Source organism: Pygocentrus nattereri, chromosome 18, assembly GCF_015220715.1.
Source record: "Pygocentrus nattereri isolate fPygNat1 chromosome 18, fPygNat1.pri, whole genome shotgun sequence".
Taxonomy (NCBI): Eukaryota; Metazoa; Chordata; class Actinopteri; order Characiformes; family Serrasalmidae; genus Pygocentrus; species Pygocentrus nattereri.
In genome coordinates this window covers 19,338,964-19,359,760 of record NC_051228.1, presented here as the reverse complement: position 1 = coordinate 19,359,760, position 20,797 = coordinate 19,338,964, and the positions used below count along the sequence as shown (strand labels likewise).

General features: G+C 38.4%; 1 protein-coding gene across 1 annotated transcript in view; it reads left to right on the top strand.

The window, feature by feature from the left end:
* The window catches only part of csgalnact1a (chondroitin sulfate N-acetylgalactosaminyltransferase 1a), a 73,927-nt gene that overhangs the window by 36,980 nt on the left and 16,150 nt on the right, over positions 1-20,797 (top strand). Inside the window, exons 4-5 of the mRNA XM_017711251.2 lie at positions 11,639-11,855; positions 15,075-15,176. Of these exons, the coding sequence (XP_017566740.1) occupies positions 11,639-11,855; positions 15,075-15,176 (319 nt within the window). The remainder of the gene's footprint in view (positions 1-11,638; positions 11,856-15,074; positions 15,177-20,797) is intronic.

Genomic DNA, 20,797 nt, shown 5'->3' with positions numbered 1-20,797 from the left:
AATACCAGCTACAGTGTGCCAGTGTGCAAACCTGGTTAAGACTTGCAGGAAACGTTTGACCTCTGTCATTGCCAACAAAGATTATGTTACAAAGTATTGAGTTGAACTTTTGTTATTGCCCCAAATACTTATTTTCCACCATAATTTACAAATAAATTCTTTAAAAATCCTACAAAGTGATTTCCTGGATTTTTTTTTTTTTGTCTCTCATAGTTGAAGTGTACCTATGATGTACCTATGATGATATCTTTCTAAGTAGGAGAACTTCAGTGCACAATCAGTGGCTGACTAAATAATTTTTTGGTCCACTGTAGCTGTGTAAACCCCGGATCTGATTACATTCCCAATCGGAAAGTTTAAGTATGGTCTGTGCATGTGTGTTTGTGTCATAGTGAAAGTTTATCACGGTCCACATGGCAGGAGCAGAAACTAGTCTGTAGAGGAGATGAAGTTTATGCTTCGAACTTTATAAGGCAGCGGTGGGACGGGTGTCCAGCTTATGCCAAAATCTTTGTATTTAAACACAGACACTGATATGTTGTTGATGTTACTGAGAGTCTGAGTGTTTATTTAATCTAAAAAACGACGGCTCAAAATAGTGTCACCAAAATTGTCACTACCGAAACAGTCACTGCTGAAACATTTGGTGAAGTTTCAGTAGTAACAAAATGGAATGCTCTAATAAAACAAGCATAAATAATGTATGGGGTCAAAGCAAATGGATTTATAGGCAGCCCTGATCATAATTTTATCACCCAGGTTTATGATATCAGTGGAAAATTTGATGGGGTTCCAGTTTTAGTGGCACTGTCTGTATTTATAAGTCTGACGTGCAGCAGACCGAGATGCTGCAGTCAGGAAATCCTCTGATGCGGATACACGTGTTGACCAACATGGACAGAAACAAGACCAGCTGCTCTATAACACACACACACACACACACACACAGCTGAGACATGTCTCTGCCCCCACTTCCACAACTCACACATGCACAGCAGGGCGAGGGTTCCACTCAAATGTCACAAACATACTCATAGTCTCAGGAAATGACCGATTCCTCCTTGTCCTCGCCTCTGGAAACTTCACACACATGCATTAGAGTCAGAGTGTGTCATGAGTGAAACAGCTCAACTGCCCAAAAGAGAAAAACTGCTCATAGTTGCTTTCACTCATCTACATCTGCCCTGACACATTTACATACAGTACTGTGTAAAAGTTAGAGACCACCCTTCATTTATATAACTTCCAGTCAAATTACCAAAACTGGAGTTCAAAAACTGATTAAAAGCGAAAGAGAAAATGGGACTCCTAATAACCACCTGTAAGACCTGGTAGACACCAAAACTGTCCCCATCAGATAAACAGCACTTAACGCTTTCATCTTTGAGAGAGAGGAGAAAATCAAGCTGCTTCAGATCTGAAAACATCCACAGGAGTGTCTGTCCATCCTTCCACTGTGAGAAAACAACTCAGTGCAATGGGTCTGAAAGGATGTGTAGCTATCAGGAAACCTGACTGAGAAAAGGAGGCAGACACATCAAACAAAGAAGCTGAACAATGGACTGACCAGCCCAGAGTCCAGACCTCAGCATCACTGAACGTGTTTGTTCACATCAGAAAATGATCAACCAGCTTCTAAGACTGAACTGCGGACGTGTGTCTTCAGATTTCTGTGAGAAACTGAAAGTGAGTCTCCTGAAAAGAATGGAAGCTGTAATAAAGGTAATGAGTGACTCTCTGAACACTCAGACAGCTGATATTAGATTTAGTTGTTTTTTTTTCCTGATGCTGAACAATTAACAGCTTGTACTTAATAGCTGTTTTGACTGGAAATTAAATAAATCAAAGATGGCCTTCTGTGAAGTACTGCAGTTTGAAAAAATCACTTGATATTCAAGATAATTAGAATGTCTTTATTAGAGTGCTTGAAAAAGCACTCTATTGTTATCTCTCATACTTCTCATCCTTCTTCTTCTTCCACACTTTCCTGCGATTAATACAGCCCGAACTGCTTAATGTACAGACTCCATTCAAACTGTGTTTTGAGGGTCTCGGCGTTGTGACTTGTGCTATGTATTTTTTGAGTCGATCGGATTTGTAGTTTTTAATAAAATGAAGTTTAAAAATGAAAAACCTCCCATAAGAATGAATGGCGGAATGTTGAGAACTTGATAACTGACATCGATGAGGTCTCAGCAGGCCACTCAGTCTCACAGACACAGTTGTCACACAGGGAATCTGCTTTAAAATCCTTAAACTATCACTTTGAAAGTTTTAGTTTTAAATGGTAGAGAAACTTGTCCTTTCTGAAATCTCAAAATATCTCATCATTTTATCAATTAGCTTTAGAGTTATGAGCATTTGTTTGGCACTAGGCACAGAACTGCCCCATTCACTCCCATGTAAATTTCTCAAAATCAGAATCTGCTTATTTCAAGATTTTCTGTGTTTAACTTGCCATAACTCAGACATTTTCTTCTCAATGCACACAACATTACACCATAATAATCCTCAATGGGTCTTATCTCATACCATCTATCCGGTTAAAAGATAGAATAAACATTTCCCGAGTTATGACTGTTCCTTCAGTAAGTTTATATAGCAATTTTCATACCAGTGATAGCTCATAGCGCTTTACAGACAGATGATAAAGTTTAACAGTAATAGAAGAAAATGGAAAAGTACATTTTTTTACTGTTTATGAACAGCACTATAGGCGATAAATGAGAGTTGAGTATTAATTTAAACCTGAAGCAATAACAGATTCAATGAATTCCTTTAATGGCCAGGGCCCACCAGAGGGCCCAAGTTTTATTACATGCTTCTATAACCTAAGAATAGCTCAACCAGTTTGATCTGAAGTCCCTGTATTTACTGAATAATAAGCCATAGTGTGTAATAAACCTTAAAAAGCAGCAGTAGAGTCAATATATAATGAAAAGCTACAGTGAGGAGGTTTCAAATGATTATTAAAAGTATGTACTGAGTTTGACTGTCTAATAAAAGGTGAACTGAGGTCCACAGTTTAGATGCAGAATAACAGAAAGAGAGAGAGCTGATTTGCAAGGGTTAATTTGGCTGAAATGGAACTGAATGTACATTTGCAGTTACATGTTATGCCAGTCCTCCTCAATTCATGCTCAACTCTGCTCAGTCCTCTTATTTGATTATCTAATGACCCAAACTGCTCTCCAGTCTGCATAACAAAGACGGGTCTGTAAGGAAACTGAAGAGAGACAGAGTTCATTTCTCAGCCAAAACATGCGGTCACTAAATCCTTACACTGTCCATGGTGCAGCAGCCAGCCAGAGTCAATTTGCCCAGCTGTCTTGCTAAAATGGGGCTAGACTGGAAAAACAGCATTAAAAACAACTCCATATTGTCAACGGACCCTTGACAGATGCTCAAAAAAAAACCCAGCTAAATGTAATTTAGCCAGTTTCCCCTCTAACCCACCATGTATTCAGTCAGCCAAGACTGTTCGGTGCCTGAGGTCACGTCGTCACTTTTCATACTGGAGCTACCATACTAATGTAGCTAACAAGTAATGGAAACTTATGCACACCAGTTAGCATGATGCTAACTGCATGTTTGAATCATCACACTTGCCTCAGCCTGTGTGGAGATGTCCTAGTAGACTTTATATATGTTTTTTGACTCTATGTGACTCACTGTTACCTATAAACATGGACCAAGTGCGTTAGCATAGCGATCTCTGTTAAAAAATTAAAGAAACCGTTAAAAGTTTATGTTGGTTGCTGGTGGTGTCTGTAACAGTATTCTGGACTTTGGAATATGTATATGGAATACAGAATTAAGTGTTTGTATTCAGTAGACTTACATTTTGTGAGGACAGTAAAGTTATTTTTTTACATTTTTAGGAGAATACTTTTCAAACATTACACACTGGATGTAAAAATATATACCATTATTAAAAGTAGTTGTCAAAAGATAGCTCTGCTAAAGCCTGAGTAGACTGATAAATCAATGTGATGATCAGTGATTAATCTCAGTGTTACTGAGCTCTGCTAAAGCCTGAGTAGACTGATAAATCAATGTGATGATCAGTGATTAATCTCAGTGTTACTGAGCTCTGCTAAAGCCTGAGTAGACTGATAAATCAATGTGATGATCAGTTATTAATCTCAGTGTTACTGAGCTCTGCTAAAGCCTGAGTAGACTGATAAATCAATGTGATGATCAGTTATTAATCTCAGTGTTACTGAGCTCTGCTAAAGCCTGAGTAGACTGATAAATCAATGTGATGATCAGTTATTAATCTCAGTGTTACTGAGCTCTGCTAAAGCCTGAGTAGACTGATAAATCAATGTGATGATCAGTGATTAATCTCAGTGTTACTGAGCTCTGCTAAAGCCTGAGTAGACTGATAAATCAATGTGATGATCAGTGATTAATCTCAGTGTTACTGAGCTCTGCTAAAGCCTGAGTAGACTGATAAATCAATGTGTTGATCAGTGATTAATCTCAGTGTTACTGAGCTCTGCTAAAGACTGAGTAGACTGATAAATCAATGTGATGATCAGTGATTAATCTCAGTGTTACTGAGCTCTGCTAAAGCCTGAGTAGACTGATAAATCAATGTGATGATCAGTGATTAATCTCAGTGTTACTGAGCTCTGCTAAAGCCTGAGTAGACTGATAAATCAATGTGATGATCAGTGATTAATCTCAGTGTTACTGAGCTCTGCTAAAGCCTGAGTAGACTGATAAATCAATGTGATGATCAGTGATTAATCTCAGTGTTACTGAGCTCTGCTAAAGACTGAGTAGACTGATAAATCAATGTGATGATCAGTGATTAATCTCAGTGTTACTGAGCTCTGCTAAAGCCTGAGTAGACTGATAAATCAATATGATGATCAGTTATTAATCCGTGTTACTGAGCTCTGCTGAAGCCCGAGTAGACTGAGTAGATAAATCAATGTTTTTCTTTTTTGAGGGATGATGGAACAGAATTTAGCTTATGTCATTTGCTAAAAATCATACAGCTTTTATAGTCAAACTACAGTCAAAGATTTTGTAGTTAGGATGTAGGGAATTATTTGCTTAGTTAATCAGTGAGATTATGGGAGCATAATCTTGTCAATATGTTTTGTAAAAATATTCTGCATATTGTATGTACTGTAATGGAATACATTTAGCACAGTGTATTCAGTGTCTCTTCACACGCTTCGCATGGCCTGCTCATACAGATGTAAACAAGTATGACTGTGAACAAATGGCAGTCGCTCCCAGAGGGTTCAGTTTAATTTTCGCCAGTATCACAGGAGCGATCTTGAAGACAGCTGGACTCATCTTACAGAATGTGCTTGAGCTCGCTGTGAAAAGGACACGGTAACTTTCCTTTCAAAGTCTCTTCAAATACTGTGGGGTTTGGATGAGTCTCTTCTGTTTTTTTGTACAGAAACATCAGCCTAAATGTTTGAGTCTCAGGAGCGTGAAATTCTGAAGAACGTCGTGTCGGATTGACGTAAAAGTCACATGAAGTCCGATCTGGCTGTTCAGACTGAGTCGCATTGCTGCAGATTGGATATGGAGCGGTTTTACGTACCATTTCAGTACCACGTATAAAAGTGTCTCAAATCAGAATTGAAAACGTCAGATTCAGTGTTTTTTGCTCTTCACACTGCCACACAGATGGCATATCTGTGTCACATATGAAGAAAAAGATCAGATTTAGGCCACGTTCACCTTCTGTGTAAACAAAGCCAAAGTCCAGCCCTGATTATGTCCATGTTTATAGCTAACATTGTGACATTCATTATACAGTAATCACATAAGTCTAATTATTAAGAGAGACTATTAAACAATTCAGTGTGGTGTGTAATGAATTAGCATAATTAATATTATGCTAATCAGATGATTATAAGCTTCCATTACTTGTTAGCTACGTTAGCTATTACTAATGTGCTATTTGTGCTATTACTAATAGTAATCTCTAATAGACTTGATGTGGTTTCTATCTACAAAAGTGTGTAGCGTCAACAGTCCTTGTTCCTTATTCATTATTTTGAGCATTTTTTCTTGATTAGCTCAAGTGCAGAGCTGAAGAATTGAACTTACATGTGTGTTATTTGCACACTGCATATTAAAAGTGGTAACACATGAAAAAAATGTGATCACGTGAAATTATTTACGTGTTTACGTGTGAGAAGATGTGTGATTGTGTAAACACGTGTTTTTGCACTCTTTACACGTGAAATATATATGACTCCAATCAGAGGAAGTGGAACAGGGTTGCACTACACTGCATGGGTTGTGTTTCTTCCTGTTTGCTTTGTTCTATGCTGGTTATTGATGTCTGCACATGCTGTGCTGTATTGTGATTTAGCTGTGCTGTCTGACTTTTAAAGGAGTAGTTAGCCAATAAATGAAAATTACACACATGTAGTCAATCAGCCATGACATGGTTAGTGTCTGAAGTTTACTTTTTTAGTTTTGCACTGGAGCTAATCTATAGAAATGGATAAAACTACAGAAATTCAGACTTCACAATGACTGGCTCAAAACAGATGGTCGTTCTTTAGCAAAGAAAATCGTTCTATAATAAAAAAAAAAAAACATTTTCAAAAAGGTTCTATATAGAAGCATCTACAGCACATTCTCCATTAATCTGAAGAACCCTTTCAACATGCAAAGAATGCTTTAATGATGCCAAGGCTTCTGTGAGTGTTCATTGTTCCATATAGAGCCATTTTCTTCACTAAAAACCCTTGAAGAACCTTCTTTTTAAGAGTGTGCTGTTTTCAGCTATGCTTCTGTGCTTTGGTCCTTGTTTATAGATAACAGTGTGTCATAGTGTCAGAAACCTGATGAAGCTGGTAGAAATGAAGGTTCTGTGCAGGTACACTTTTTGTTAATCAAAGAACAAACAATGTAAATGTTCCCTCAAGGGTACAACAGTGGTTTTAAGGTCCAACTGTTTACCTTAAAGAAATGTTTCCAGGTGAAAAGTGCATATTTGTATCTTTTTCATAATCTGATGTTTTAAAACAGTAATAAAATAAACAGCCTGGAGATGAGACGGGATGTGTGGAGTCAATACAACTTAGAAAATATAATCAATTTATTATGGTAGAATTATGTTCCCTGCCTAAAGGTACTGAGATGAAACTGACTGAGAGTTTCATACCTTTTATTTCAGAGAGTGTATGCTGGTTTTGCTGGTGAACAGCAAATGCTGTTCTGTTGTGGTTTTCTAGCAGGGGAACCACAATCACGTCTGTTAGAGATTATTTAACCACTCCAGACAGTTTGAGATATGTGATAAGTTAGGTATAAGGATTAACAGAGGCGTAGTGGCCAGTGCTAGAGTGAAGCTTGGTCACCCCTTTGGCCACCCCAGATGTGGAAAGTGAGACGGTCTTCAATAAAGCATCAATAACACTTTATATGGTAGAAATCTGTTATGAGAGTACCAGTCAGTTAAAAGAGTCTGATGATGCTGCACTTAATAATTAACGTACCTTGCTGAGATTTCCTGAGCCAAAGAGGCGGGTGAAGGTGCACTCGGTCCCTTCAGCAGTGCTGCTCTGAATAGGCAGTTATGATTAATTAATATGTTAAAAAATTAGTCAGCCATAATCATTTATAATGCTAATGACTTTTTACGGTTAAACACATGCATGTGTTGTACATTCCCTTATACCAGGGTTTGGCAACATATGGCTCATGAGCTGGAGGTCTTTTACTGTTCTGTTGCAGCTCCACAGCAGAATTAGATCTTTAGGTAAAAATAAAATAATCCTCTTTTGCAGTAAAATAAAGCTCTGCTGATCGTTCTAACACAGTTTTAACACTAAAGGGCCTTAAATGCTGGAGTTAATGTAGAACTGCTAATTCACCCTTTAACCCTGATGGCTGGCGCACAGACTGCATGTCTCGCCTAGCTGGAAGCTAATGAAAGGCAAAGAGAAATATTTACGATGAACATCATGAATAATTTGGAGACGAATGGGCTTATTTACATTTACAATCACTCCAGCTGGTTTCCTGATACATTTAATCTGCAGCCTTCTGAATCATTTCCTGATTCTGGCGCCTCAGGCACCATTTAAGGTGGAACCGAAAAATCTGAGTGACAAGCTGACTGAAAAGTCGAATGTTGAGAGACATTTTACAAGAAACTGTTCCACTTTTGAAGGAAAAGTTTCCTGCTGGAAATGCGAGAAAAACAGTTGCTAAGGTATAGCTGAGCTAAACCTTAAAGCAAAGAAAGTCTACGTTTTCGTTTATATTATATTTCTAGCCTGTACTAGGACATTAGAACATACTGAGACATATTTACACCCATGATGGTAAAATGGAAATGTTGTGGCTCCCAAGGTGGTGTGATTTTTGTTAAAAGGACAAAAAGGCTCTTCTTAACATTTTGAGTTACGACCCCTTGTACCCCTTATACAGTGCTGTCCAGGTAGCTTTCTAATCATTAGAGTCATGCATAGCATGTAGAATGTAGAAACTTCTGTGGCTTGTTTGTATGAAATGTTTTTGTTAAAGTTAACATTGCACTGTAATTATAGTAATTATAATTATAGTATATAACTTCTCATGAATGACTAAAATATGTAATATCAAACATTTTGTTTTTGTTTACTTTTGGCAGTAGCTGTATTGATGTAACATTTTGCTTATGTGGAAAGAATGGACAGACGTAGGTTTGTACAGAGAAAAAAAATCACGTTTTTATTTTATTTTAATACAGTAACACTATTTTTTTCTTAGCATTGTACCACCCCAATAAAACCTCTGGGGCTTCCCTGATCACTGCTTTCTACAAGTTATAGCTACATCCTTGGGGAGGGGTCAGAATGTTAAAATATTTCAACCTCTAAAAGGACAGGTGGGCTTTGTTACACGCTTCAATAATGTAAGAATTACTCCAGACAGTTGGCATTCAAGCCCCTGTTATTGAACAATTAGGCTTAGTATGTAATAAGACTGGGATTTTAAGTGAATAGTCATGATTGTTAAACAAGAAACACAAAAAACAAGTTTTACATTAGGATTTTTGAAACGCAGTTGAGCTTGCACTAGCATTATACATTCTCGTAAGAGCCATGAGCTGTCTTACGTTTCGGTCTGACTTTCTTTACTCAGAAAAATCCATAGCAGCCGTCTAAAGGCTATTTCACATCAGACGAGAACCTCCGCAAAGCAGTATAAAATGCACCCATAGGAAACATCACAGACAAGTGCCAGTAAACATCAAGCTTGAGTCCTTTTTACACTGTAATCTATTAGATTTAAAGGAATAAAATGTTTACATATTTTAGAGACTTTATCAGGTACCTAACTCTTCACTAGCTCAATGTTTTCCAGCTAAACGAAGTGAAAATGGTGTGAATTTAATCTTTCGCCAAACCTGTCCTTTAACTGTTGCTTCACTGCAGTGTGCACTGGTTATGGTTTCGGCCCTTGAGGCTTTGCTTTGATGTCTCAGCCATTAGTGGCCTGCATTGATTCAAATGGCCTCTGTAACAACCCTGCGTTTGCAGTAAATGGAGTGTGTGTGTGTGTGTGTGTGTGTGTGTGTGTGTGTGTGTGTGTGAGAAATGGAACAAAATGGTACTAATAGACTAAATAGATAAAGAAATGAATATTTCCCAGTGTGTCACACACGTTTCACCTTTAAAGTCTCCTCTCCTCGCACTTCAGTGATAATGAAACCGCCATTTACGGTTTCTCTGCTTGATTCAGTCTTTTCTTCTTTTGCTCTTGCTTGTAGGCCAAGGCCATGCTTTCGAGAGTTTCTAGTGATTTTGCTTGGCGTTAACCCTTTAATTCCTACACTGAGGTCTTCTCACTGTTGCACACCTTTAAATCTTTCCTATTTTTGACAGTAATATCGTCTTATGACTTTAGAGTCCCACAGATACAGTGCCCCAGATTCAGCACAAGCTTACCATCTGAAATACAGCAGAATATATTATTCCATAAACAGCATCAATTAACAATCCTGTACACTAAAATAGGAGAAATTTCTTAATGAATGGACTCAATAATAGGTCCTAAAGATTAAGAGAGTCTGTATAAAACCTCAATTAATACTTTATGTTAATAGGGGATGTTAATTAATAAACAGCCTCAATAAATGCTCGTTTACGTTAAAATAGGAGAAACAATTCCATAAACACCCTTAATAAACATTCCCCTAGACTGGAATAGGAGGTAATAGTCCATACAAAATCTCAATAAACTCTTATATATACTAGAGTATAAGATATTAGTCCAAAAACAACTTCAGCAAACGCCTCCTATACAGTAGAATAGAAGATATTAGCCCATAAATGACCTAAATAACCATTCTCAATAAGCACTCATATGCTAGAATAGGAAATATTAGTCAATAAACAGCTATCCTCAAAAGACTGGGATGATATATTAGTCCATACAAAACATCATAAACTCTGATTTATACTAGAATATGAGATGATGCTTAATAAACAACCTCAGTAAATAATTCTTATACACTAAAATAAGTAGTATTACTCCATAAGCAACTTAAATGAGTGATTGTATTAGAACAGGATATATCAATCCATACAAAACCTCAATATACACTTCTGTACACTAGAATAGGAAATATTGTAGCATAAGCAACTAAACGCTCCTACAAACTAGAATAGGTGATATCACTACATAAACAACCTCAATAAATGCTTATATACAATGGACAGGATATGTAAGTCTGTAAGCAACTTAACCCCTTAAAATTTCAGGCTTATTACATACTAAGGCTTATTATCCAGTAACTACAGGGACTCCAGTGCAAACTAACAGAGCTATTCTTGGGTTATAGAAGTATGTAATTACCCTTTGGGTCTGCTAGTGGGCCCTGACAATTTAAGGGGGTAAATAAACACTAGAATAGGACATATTAGCTTGTTAACAGCTCCTCAGTAAACATCAGCATATAATGCAGTGGAATACTGATCCAATAGGGTCATTTTGTAGAATGTTTTCAACAGCGGATGGAGGAGCGGCAGAAGTGAAATGGATGCAGAGATGGTGCAGACTCTCATGTGAACCACATTTGCTTCACAACCAAGAGTCTGATTGAGTCTTTCATTTCTGATCTAAACAATAGAACTTTTGATGGCATTCAGTGCAGATCCACTGAGAGGGGTTTGTTGAATCGCTGTGAGAAAATAATACCGATGTTGATAGATTTAAGTGAGTAATGGAATCTGTTTAGGCACAGCCTTTGTGCGTGACCATCTTCCAGCTGTTCAGAAGGCCTTGAGGTGAAACCTCAAATATTCCTGCAACCCCTCCCCATCTGAAACCCTGTAATTTATCATTAGGAAGCAGAACTGCACAGATCCCTTTCCCAGTTAGTTTAATGGGGAATTCTGGTCTAAAACTGGAGTATAAAGGGCCAGTGTTGTAAAAAGAAATTTACTTCGCATTTTTTAAAAAAAGATTTTGATTTAGTATGTAAAGTGTCAAAATTTCAAAATGTAGACATTCGCGCCTCCCTCAAAACAGTCCATATATGGAAACTAATCTGTAAAAACAGCCTGTTGTGAATTAGCTGTTTTTGTGATGTAATGAAAGCCCACATTCAGTCTACAACAGTTTAGCCTCCACTACTACTTTTTTCTGTCCCCTGCAGGTATTGCTCGTACAGAGAAGGATAAAGGGACGCTGTATGACCTGTCATTCCGTGGAGAGCAGCCGCAGCAGTTCCGCAGGCTGGTGCTTTACAGACCGTTCGGACCGTTAATGAAGGTTTCAGATGAGCGAGTGCAGACACAGTACACACTCATCAACATCATCCTCCCGCTCTCACACCGAGCCGACAAGTTCAGACACTTCATGCACAACTTCAGGTACAAACTACTCAAATCTCTCTCTCTGTTTCTCTCGGTGTATCCTAGGTTTCTCTCTCTCTCTCGATTTCTCTCTCTCTCTGGCTGAAAGTTATTCACTTACCGAAACTGGTGCAGATTGTGTTTTTTCCCGCTGAAAATACCAGATTCTACTCTAGAAACCTCAAGTTTTCACTGAGCTGAACACTCCCTTCTGCCTCATGCATAATTTAGAGCCTGGAGAAAAGAGGAGAGGAGAGGAGATGAAATGAGAGGAAATGATAGGAGAGCAGAAAAGATGCATGGAAGAAAAAGAGGGGAAGAGGGAAGGACAGAGGAGAGAGGAGACAACATCACAGAAATCTGAAGCGAACACCCTGGTTGATCTTATGTGAAATAGAACATATAAAAGCAGGAAGCAGCATTTATTTGTTTTCATACTCATTTTTTTTAGTACTTGGGGGTCATACATATGGGGATCACACATATATCTATCCTGTAAACACACATGTGGATGTAGGCATAGAATATATGTATATATGTGTATATAGTCATTCCGAGTGGTTTGGTGTGAAATTAGTTCAATAGAAACTATCAGAGTCAGAATTGTTCATAATGGTGATGATGGTAACCAGACATCCACTTCTAAAAGCTCCCTCACAGAAAGTTATTACATGAAATGGTTATGAATACGCGGATATGAGTACACTGCATGTACTAATAACAATACAATAACAGCAGACAGGTTCATGCAGGCTGTTGTGGGGCAAAATTGTCTCTACCACTATTTTACCATCATCAACATACCATTTAAACCCTCAGAAGACACATGTAGGTTCACTGGTGGTTTTAGATAGTAAATAAAATGTGTATATTTTTGTTGTAGGCGTGGTAACCCCTGGTTCCTATCACCATCACTGTAAGGAAATCTGAACCATTTCACACCAAACCACTCTGAATTACTCTGTTTACATCCCAAACACTAATTATGCAGAAAATTTGGAAAATTCAGTGGAAAAACCATTTGGTTGGCCCTCTGTTTCTCTTATTCTACTACAAAGTCCTGAAAATGTGTGAAAGCAAGCACACCCACATGTACACACACAATCAAAACAAAAGAAAACACTCTAGAACTTTATCTTTGTAATGCTAATCTTGTGAAGATGTCTGTTATTTGATGTATTTTTCTGTAAAAGCGGTGAAAAGGCAGATATGGCTCTGTGCCTGTGTCTGGCAGTCTTTGAACTTTCTCTCAGTCTGTTCTTCTCATTAGAGCTTCGCTCTGAACGCAGATGAGCACGTTTAGTGTCTTGGCACTGAAGGGCACCTGAGTGAGATCAGACGCAGACACTGCATGTGAAATGTAATCAAAGACGAAGTTCTTCATGTCCCTGAAGGACCCCTGAGCGAGAGCTCCGAGTCAAAACCAGCAGTGCCCTTACCTTTTTCCATTGGCGGAGGAAGATAAAGAAAGTTGCGGAGTCAGCATTAACCTGGAACATTTAGCGTCCGTTTCTTAGAATGTGTCTCAGAGTGCTGGAATTTCACACCGTGTTTTTTGACTGTGTTTGAGGTCACTTTGGAGCTTCGCGTCTGTCTGCTCTTCCCTTTTTTTGTTCATTTAATCTCAAACACCTCAGATCCATTTACACTTTTAATTCATTTGCAGCTTTCATTTGAAACATTTGAATGCTAGTGTATGTAGATGAGCTTGTACTGTACTTCATTCTAAAGGCAGTTCAAGCTGAAAAACTCCTTATGACCTCCGTGTGAGTGGGCAGAGCTTACCTGGTGCAGGCTGAAAAGGTGGATATACATAAGTGCATTGGAAAGCTAATCAAGCTAATAGTTGCTATTGTAAAATGAGAAGGGGAATGTTTGTACTAAAATTTAAGCTGGTTGGTGGTTCCTATGGTCCTGCCATTGTTATGGTATACCAAGTGATTGCTAAGGTGTTGCTATATTATCCCAAGTGGTTGTGAAAATGTTGCTTGGCTGTTGCTATGGAATCCCAGGTGGTTGATAAGATGTTGCTAGGCCATTGCTGTGATATCCTAAATGGTTGCTAGCTGATGCTGTGGTATCTCAAGTGCTAAATGTTGCTGGGGCATTGCTGTGGTATCCCAGGTGATTGCTAAGGTGTTGCTATGTTATCTCAGGTGGTTGCTAAGATGTTGCTGTGCCATTGCTATGGTATCCTAGGTGATTGCTAAGGTGTTGCTGTGTTATCTCAGGTGATTGTTAAGGTGTTGCTGTGCCATTGCTATGGTATCCCAAGTGTGTTGCTAAGATGTTGCTATGTTGTCCCAGGTGGTTGCTAAGATGCTGCTAGGCCATTGCGTTGGGATCCTAGGTGGTTGTGAAGGTGTTGTTAGGCTGATGACATGGAATCCCTGCTAGTTGCTAATATGTTGCTAGGCTAGTGCTATGGTATCACAAATGGTCGCTAAGGTCTTGCAATGTTGTTCTCAGTGGTTGCTAAGATGTTGCTAGGCCATTGCTATGGAATTTCAGGTGGTTACTAAGTTGTGGCTTGGCTGTTGCTGTGGAATCCCATGTGGTTACTAAGGTGTTGCTAGGCCACTACTATGGTATCCCAGGTCATTGCTAAGGTGATGCTAGGCCATTACTATAGTCTCCCAAGTGGTTACTAAGGTGCTACTAGGGCATTGCTGTGGTATCCCAGGGTTTTGCTAATATGTTTAAGTCTGTATGTAATGTCTATGAGTGGCAGTGTGAGAGATGTCCTTTGTGACATAATTTGTGGCAGATTTGAATTTTTCAACATTACACCATTCATTTCCTATTGGAAAAAAACATTAATTACCAAAACATAAATTGCCATACAGGTGATCAACGAATAAGCGCACTATTCCTTTTCAGGCTCTACAGTCCTGCAAAGTTTGTGGTTCTAGCTCAAAAAATGTGACCCATGAGAAAAGAGTGTAGAATAATAAAACCAAGAACAGTAACTAGACTTTATCAAACCGGCTTAATCAGGTATTTAATTTGTGACTGATCTAATATTGAATTTCCTCTCTCAGCCTGTGCTAATGTGAGTTTGTGCTGTAATGTAGACGCAGTGTCACTCTTTACTTCTCCAAGAGGAGTCAGCATTAGATTAAAATAGTCATCATGCATTTTTTAGTACAGAGCTATTGGGACCGGGAACTGGGAGGGTGTGGAGCTCATCTGTTCAGGCACAGTAAACTGATCTGTGTGTGTGTTTTTTTTCCTCAGAGAGGTGTGCATAAAGCAGGACGGACGAGTGCACCTCACTGTAGTCTACTTTGGCCGAGACCAAATAAGTGAAGTCAGAGGAACTCTGGAGAACACATCCAGGTACAGTTCATTCTGTATGTGTTTGTTAGGGGAGTAAAATTAATTTGAAGGTGGAGATTTAACTGCATTGATTTACAACACTGTTATAGGGAACAGATATGGTCCCCTAATCAGCATTATCTACACTAGAACACTATATAGAACATTATTATAGGGAACAAAAAGGTCCATTAATTACTATTCCTTAGACTGGAACACTATACAGAACACTGCTATACAGAAATAGTCTCTAATCAATGTTCCCTACATTGTATTGGAACATATATATATATATATATATATATATATATATATGTGTGTGTGTGTGTGTGTGTATATATATATATATATATATATATATATATATATATGTGTGTGTGTGTGTGTGTGTGTGTGTGTGTGTGTGTGTGTGTGTGTATATACTTCCTGGAGTGCATTATGGGACTGTATATTGTACAGTATATTCTTGGCTGTGTTTTCAGACAACATAAAAGAGTGCGCTGTGGAGGGAATAAGGAATAGTTCCTCTCAGGCATGTCCTCTTACTCATCTAATAATGTCATGGTTTGGGTCACATGACCTGCGGCCCCTCTGTCTCCACAGTTGCAGAGCACCGTGATATGCTTTGACATTCAGCACATGAATAATTTCCTTTCATGTACACAGCAAACGGAGAGCTGGAGCTAAACTAGCCTTCATGAATATATTCACATGCAGAGGAGTGATCTGATGAATAAAATATTCACTCTCTCAGTCTACGGCTAACAGTGACACTCTGAGTCCAACAACACAGCGCAGGAATTTCTCATTAACACACACACACACACAGTGTTACAGTGACCTTTAACCTGAGAGAAAAAACATGATATTCATTCTCTTGTTCTCTCGTCTCTTTTTCTTTTTCTACGCAGTTTATATATTTTCTGTGGGTGAAATACGTCTGTAATAGGGTCAAATAAAGAACAAATATCACAAAATGTATATCCCCCCAAAAAATATGTATACATATATATGTTACATATATCGTAAAATTGTATTGTTCATTGTAAATAATTGAACATATCCTGTACTACTGTTACTGATTATTTGCTGGATGTAACATATTTGGAGAAAAAAGCCATCTGGGACTTTGAGACACCATTACCTCAAAGCAATGGGATCTAACTGCTCACCATGTTACCTGTTAATGAAGCTCCTGACACACATTTGTTGTGCTGATGTTGCTTCCAGAGGCAGTTTGGATCTCTGTAGTGAGAGATGAAACACAAGATTTTTAATGCACTGCACACTTCAGGACTCTGCAGCCCCACTCTGAGTTTGTGTGGTCTATCGCCTTGTGGCTGAGTTGTTGTTGCTCCTTGATGCTCCCCTTTCACAATAGCACTTAGAGTTGTCTGGGGCAGATCTAGCAGGAAAGAGATTTCACAAACTAACTAGTGGCACAGGTGGCATCCTGCCAGGTGCCATGTTTGAAGTCACTGAGCTCATCAATTCGACCCGAGACTACAAGGCTATGTCCATAATTTTATCTACCGGTTAGCAATGGGTGTGGCTGAAACATCTGAACTAAATATTTCGGAGGGATGTCCACCTACTTTTGGCCATAAAGAGAATCTGACTGTCTCACTCTTAGTCTTTCCATCTTCAAATGTCATTCAGTCTTTCTAAAAACAGCATAATGTTCAAAATATTTTTGCTCTGCATTCAGACCTGTGAAGCTGAAGAGCAACAGGAGCTTAATAAGTGTCTCCTCTGACTGGAAAGTGGCCACAGAGGAAATAGTAGCGGGCATTTTTCTGTGCATCAGTATTCGGGGAGAAGAGGATGGTTATGTGTACTCTGTCTTCCCTTTTCCCTCTCAAATGAACACAAATTATTCATGGCTATTGATTCACCTTGGCCAAAAGGATGTGTGTTCAGGCCTCTTTAAAGCGTAGCAGTGCAGACAGAAAGTTTGGGACTGAAGATAACTCTGTTAGCACATCACACAGCATGGGATATAAGAGCAGGGGGCGAGGGTGGTGCATGTGTTTATAAATTAATCATGGGGACTGTGTGTTGAGTGGATTGCCCGAGGCTTTCTGACCGCTCTGAACCACGGCAGATGATGTGTGTCGGTTGGGGTTACGCATTGATTGGCTTATTTTCTCTTATTTCTCTTCAGCTGTTGACAGTGGATCGTTATCTAAATTACAGTCAGTTTCTATGAGTGTAATTAAACATGCAGAGCTATTACACAGATACACAACACTGGTCTAAAGAGGTACATACGGTACTGTGCAAAATTTATTTTGTTTCCAATCAAACCGACCATTAAGTGCAAGTTATTCATTTTTCATGAGATATTTCTGAGGAGACTGAATATAAGATCCACATAAATAATGAAGGAGAAAATCAAAGGACAATAAATATTTTTAAAAATGTATTACTTGGAATATGAAACACACTTAAACATCTGATATTATATTTAGTTGTTGAGGCGTTTGTGTAACTTTCTGTTAAATCCAATAAATAGTTGTATGGACAAGTTTGAACACCCCAGTAAAAGTTGCATTTTGTTGATTTTCTAAGAAATAATGTAATATATCCTCTACAGAGAACACACTTAAGTTTGACATTTTTCTTACACATTTTAATGCAAAATTTCTTCAGTTTAACAAGTTTAGCTTAAGTTTAACACACATAAAACAAAATGTTTCATCATTTTTCACACAGGCCAATTTTCCCATCAAAGGGATAGCAAGACACTCAAGAAAAGAAATAACAAGAAGAGAATTAATAAAGTAATTAACATTGTTGATTACTTACCAAATTGCAAATATTGATTATATTGCACAAGGGAGACATGACAAATTAGTAATATAAACATTATAAATAGCAAAGAAAAAAAATACACTATAGGGATATTTTACATAAATCCTGTGTGTGTGTGTGTGCATGTGTGTGTGCGCATATATATATATATATATATATATATATATATATATATATATACATATAGATGTGTGTGTATGTGTGTGTGTGTGTATATATATATATATATATATATATATATATATACACACACACACACACACACACACACACACACACACACACACACATATATATATATATATATATATATATATATATATATACACACACACACATATATATATGTATATATATATATATATATGTTCTGAGAGATCGGAACTCCAAGGCCCCCACCTTCGGGCCACCACACGATCCACACTGCACCTGACCCCCATAAGCACCTCTCCCACAGGTGGTGGGTCCATGAGAGAGTGGTCCCATGTGGCTCATTCGGGACCCATGGGTAAAGGCCCGGCCACCAGGCATTCGCCGAGGAGCCCCTCCCTCAGGCCTGGCTCCAGGGTGAGGCTCTGGTAAGCCTAATCCGGGCGAGGGAAACTGGATCCTGATGTTCTCCATCATATGGGGTTTTTGGATCACCCTTTATCTGGCCCATCTCCTAGGACCTGTTTGCCTTGGGAGACCCTACCAGGAGCTTTCGCCCCTGACAACGAAATGAGTTTTCTCCGCAGGGTCGCCAGACTCTCCCTTAAAGATACGGTGAGAAGCTCGGCAATTCGGGAGAGGCTCGGAGTAGAGCCGCTGCTCCTCCACGTTGAGAGAAGCCAGTTGAGGTGGTTTCGGCATCTGGTAAGGATGGCCTCTGGACGCCTCCCTAGGGAGGTGTTCCAGACATGTCCGACGTGGAGGAGACCCACACACATACACTTGATGATTTAGGCATGCACTGTATGGGAGTAATGCGCTGTGCAGGAATAATTTGAGGGGCATAAGCATACAGTACATGTTAGCTAAAGGGGGCAGATAATAGATTTTTAGATGCATCTTGATTACTTAAATTTTCTGAATCATACCACAAAACATCATCATATTTTCATATCAGCTCTACGTTTCCCTTATTGTTAAAAGCTCATGCTCAGTCAATGTCTTAATAAAATGAAAAAATACTGTAAAATTGCAATCTACAAAAAACGAAATATTACCTGAATATCTGTTAGAAGCTTCAAATGTCCACAGGCTAGAACTAGCAGTAAAATCAGTTTGGATATGTTAGCTTGGCACTACCAACATAGAAAACTTCATTAAAATGCTAACAAAAATAGCTAAGTAGAGTTAAATGTATAAAATCCATCTCATAAAGTATAAGTTTCTACACTTATTTATGCTTAGAATAACAAATATAAGAGAATAGAAATAAAAATAAAAAGGCTATAGAAATAAAAAAATCAAGATACCTTAAGAATCGTTGGCACCTTAGCACCTATATTAGCTACATTAGCCTCTCTAGCTCCAGTGCAAAACACCAACTTCAAACTCCAACATGTCAACAAAGTCAAAGCCTGTAGGACATCTTTAGATTCCATTACAAAACCATCAAATGCATCTGGAATCAGAACACCTGTTAAACCATTACAGTCCTGTGATATAAATACACCAGAAAAAACACTCAGCACCATTAGAGACTATAGGACACCATCAGGAACCATCAGAAACTTGAAATGGTGTTAATATTGGGTTAATATTAACATTTTAATGCATATGAAATACATAAATTGTCACTGTCCAAAGAAAACCATGTATCTCCATTTTTTTACACATTTTGACACATTTTTTGACAACCTTTTACAACCCCAATTCCAAAAAAGTTGGGATGCTGTGTAAAATTTAAATAAAGGTAAATAAAAAACAGAATGCAATGATTTGTGGATCTCATAGACCGATATTTTATCATTTCGTGAAAAATATGAACTCATTTAGAACTTAATTTTTTTTATTCCATTTATTTAGAATAAAAAGTTGGGACAGGGTCGTGTCCACCACTGTGTAACATCCCCTATTCTTTTTAACAACAGTCTGCATTGTAATAATAAAAACACCTAAAGCTTAAACCAGCTTCTGTAGAAACCCTCCAGCAGCACTTTACTGTTTTAAAGCCTCTTTTAATGCTAAGAGCTTCTAACAAGATGTTGATGACGGTTGAGTAGCTCTGGAGTGACAATGTCCTCTGCACTTGACGTTTGGAATGAAGTAATTGTAGAAAATCCTTTCACTTCAGTGGAAGTGTGTAAGCTGAGGTAATTGTGCACGCTTGATATCTGGGTCTCTGTGGAAATAACAGCTTCGCTGTGGATTATACGCTAGAGGCAGGTGTCTGAGCCATTGCTGAACCCTGCTGATTATCACTGTTCTGCTTTCGTGAGATGCGTGGCTGCAGTTGTTTTTCTCTGAAATAAACACCCCAAAAGAGCCGCCAGGCTGCGTTAGAAAGCACTGCAGTGATGTTCTGCTGACTGATGAGGATTATCATCTTTTTTCTGTCTAAAGGGAGGGGCAGAGAGAAAAGCTTGTTTCTTTGAAGGGTCCAAATCATGCCCTTTATTTTTTTAAATATGAGATTGATGTAGGATGTGATCATCAAAGTGTAGCATTCACTCCCCAGTCCATCCACTCTGTATAAGTAAACTAAGGTGTAAAAATGGCCCATTTTGAATTCATTGTTTTATTGATGTCACAAGAACAAACGCATTTACACTTTTCTACCTATTCAGCCTGCAGCAGTTTAGCCCTTTCCCTTCGCTGAAGTTATAAGGTTTGATTTAACC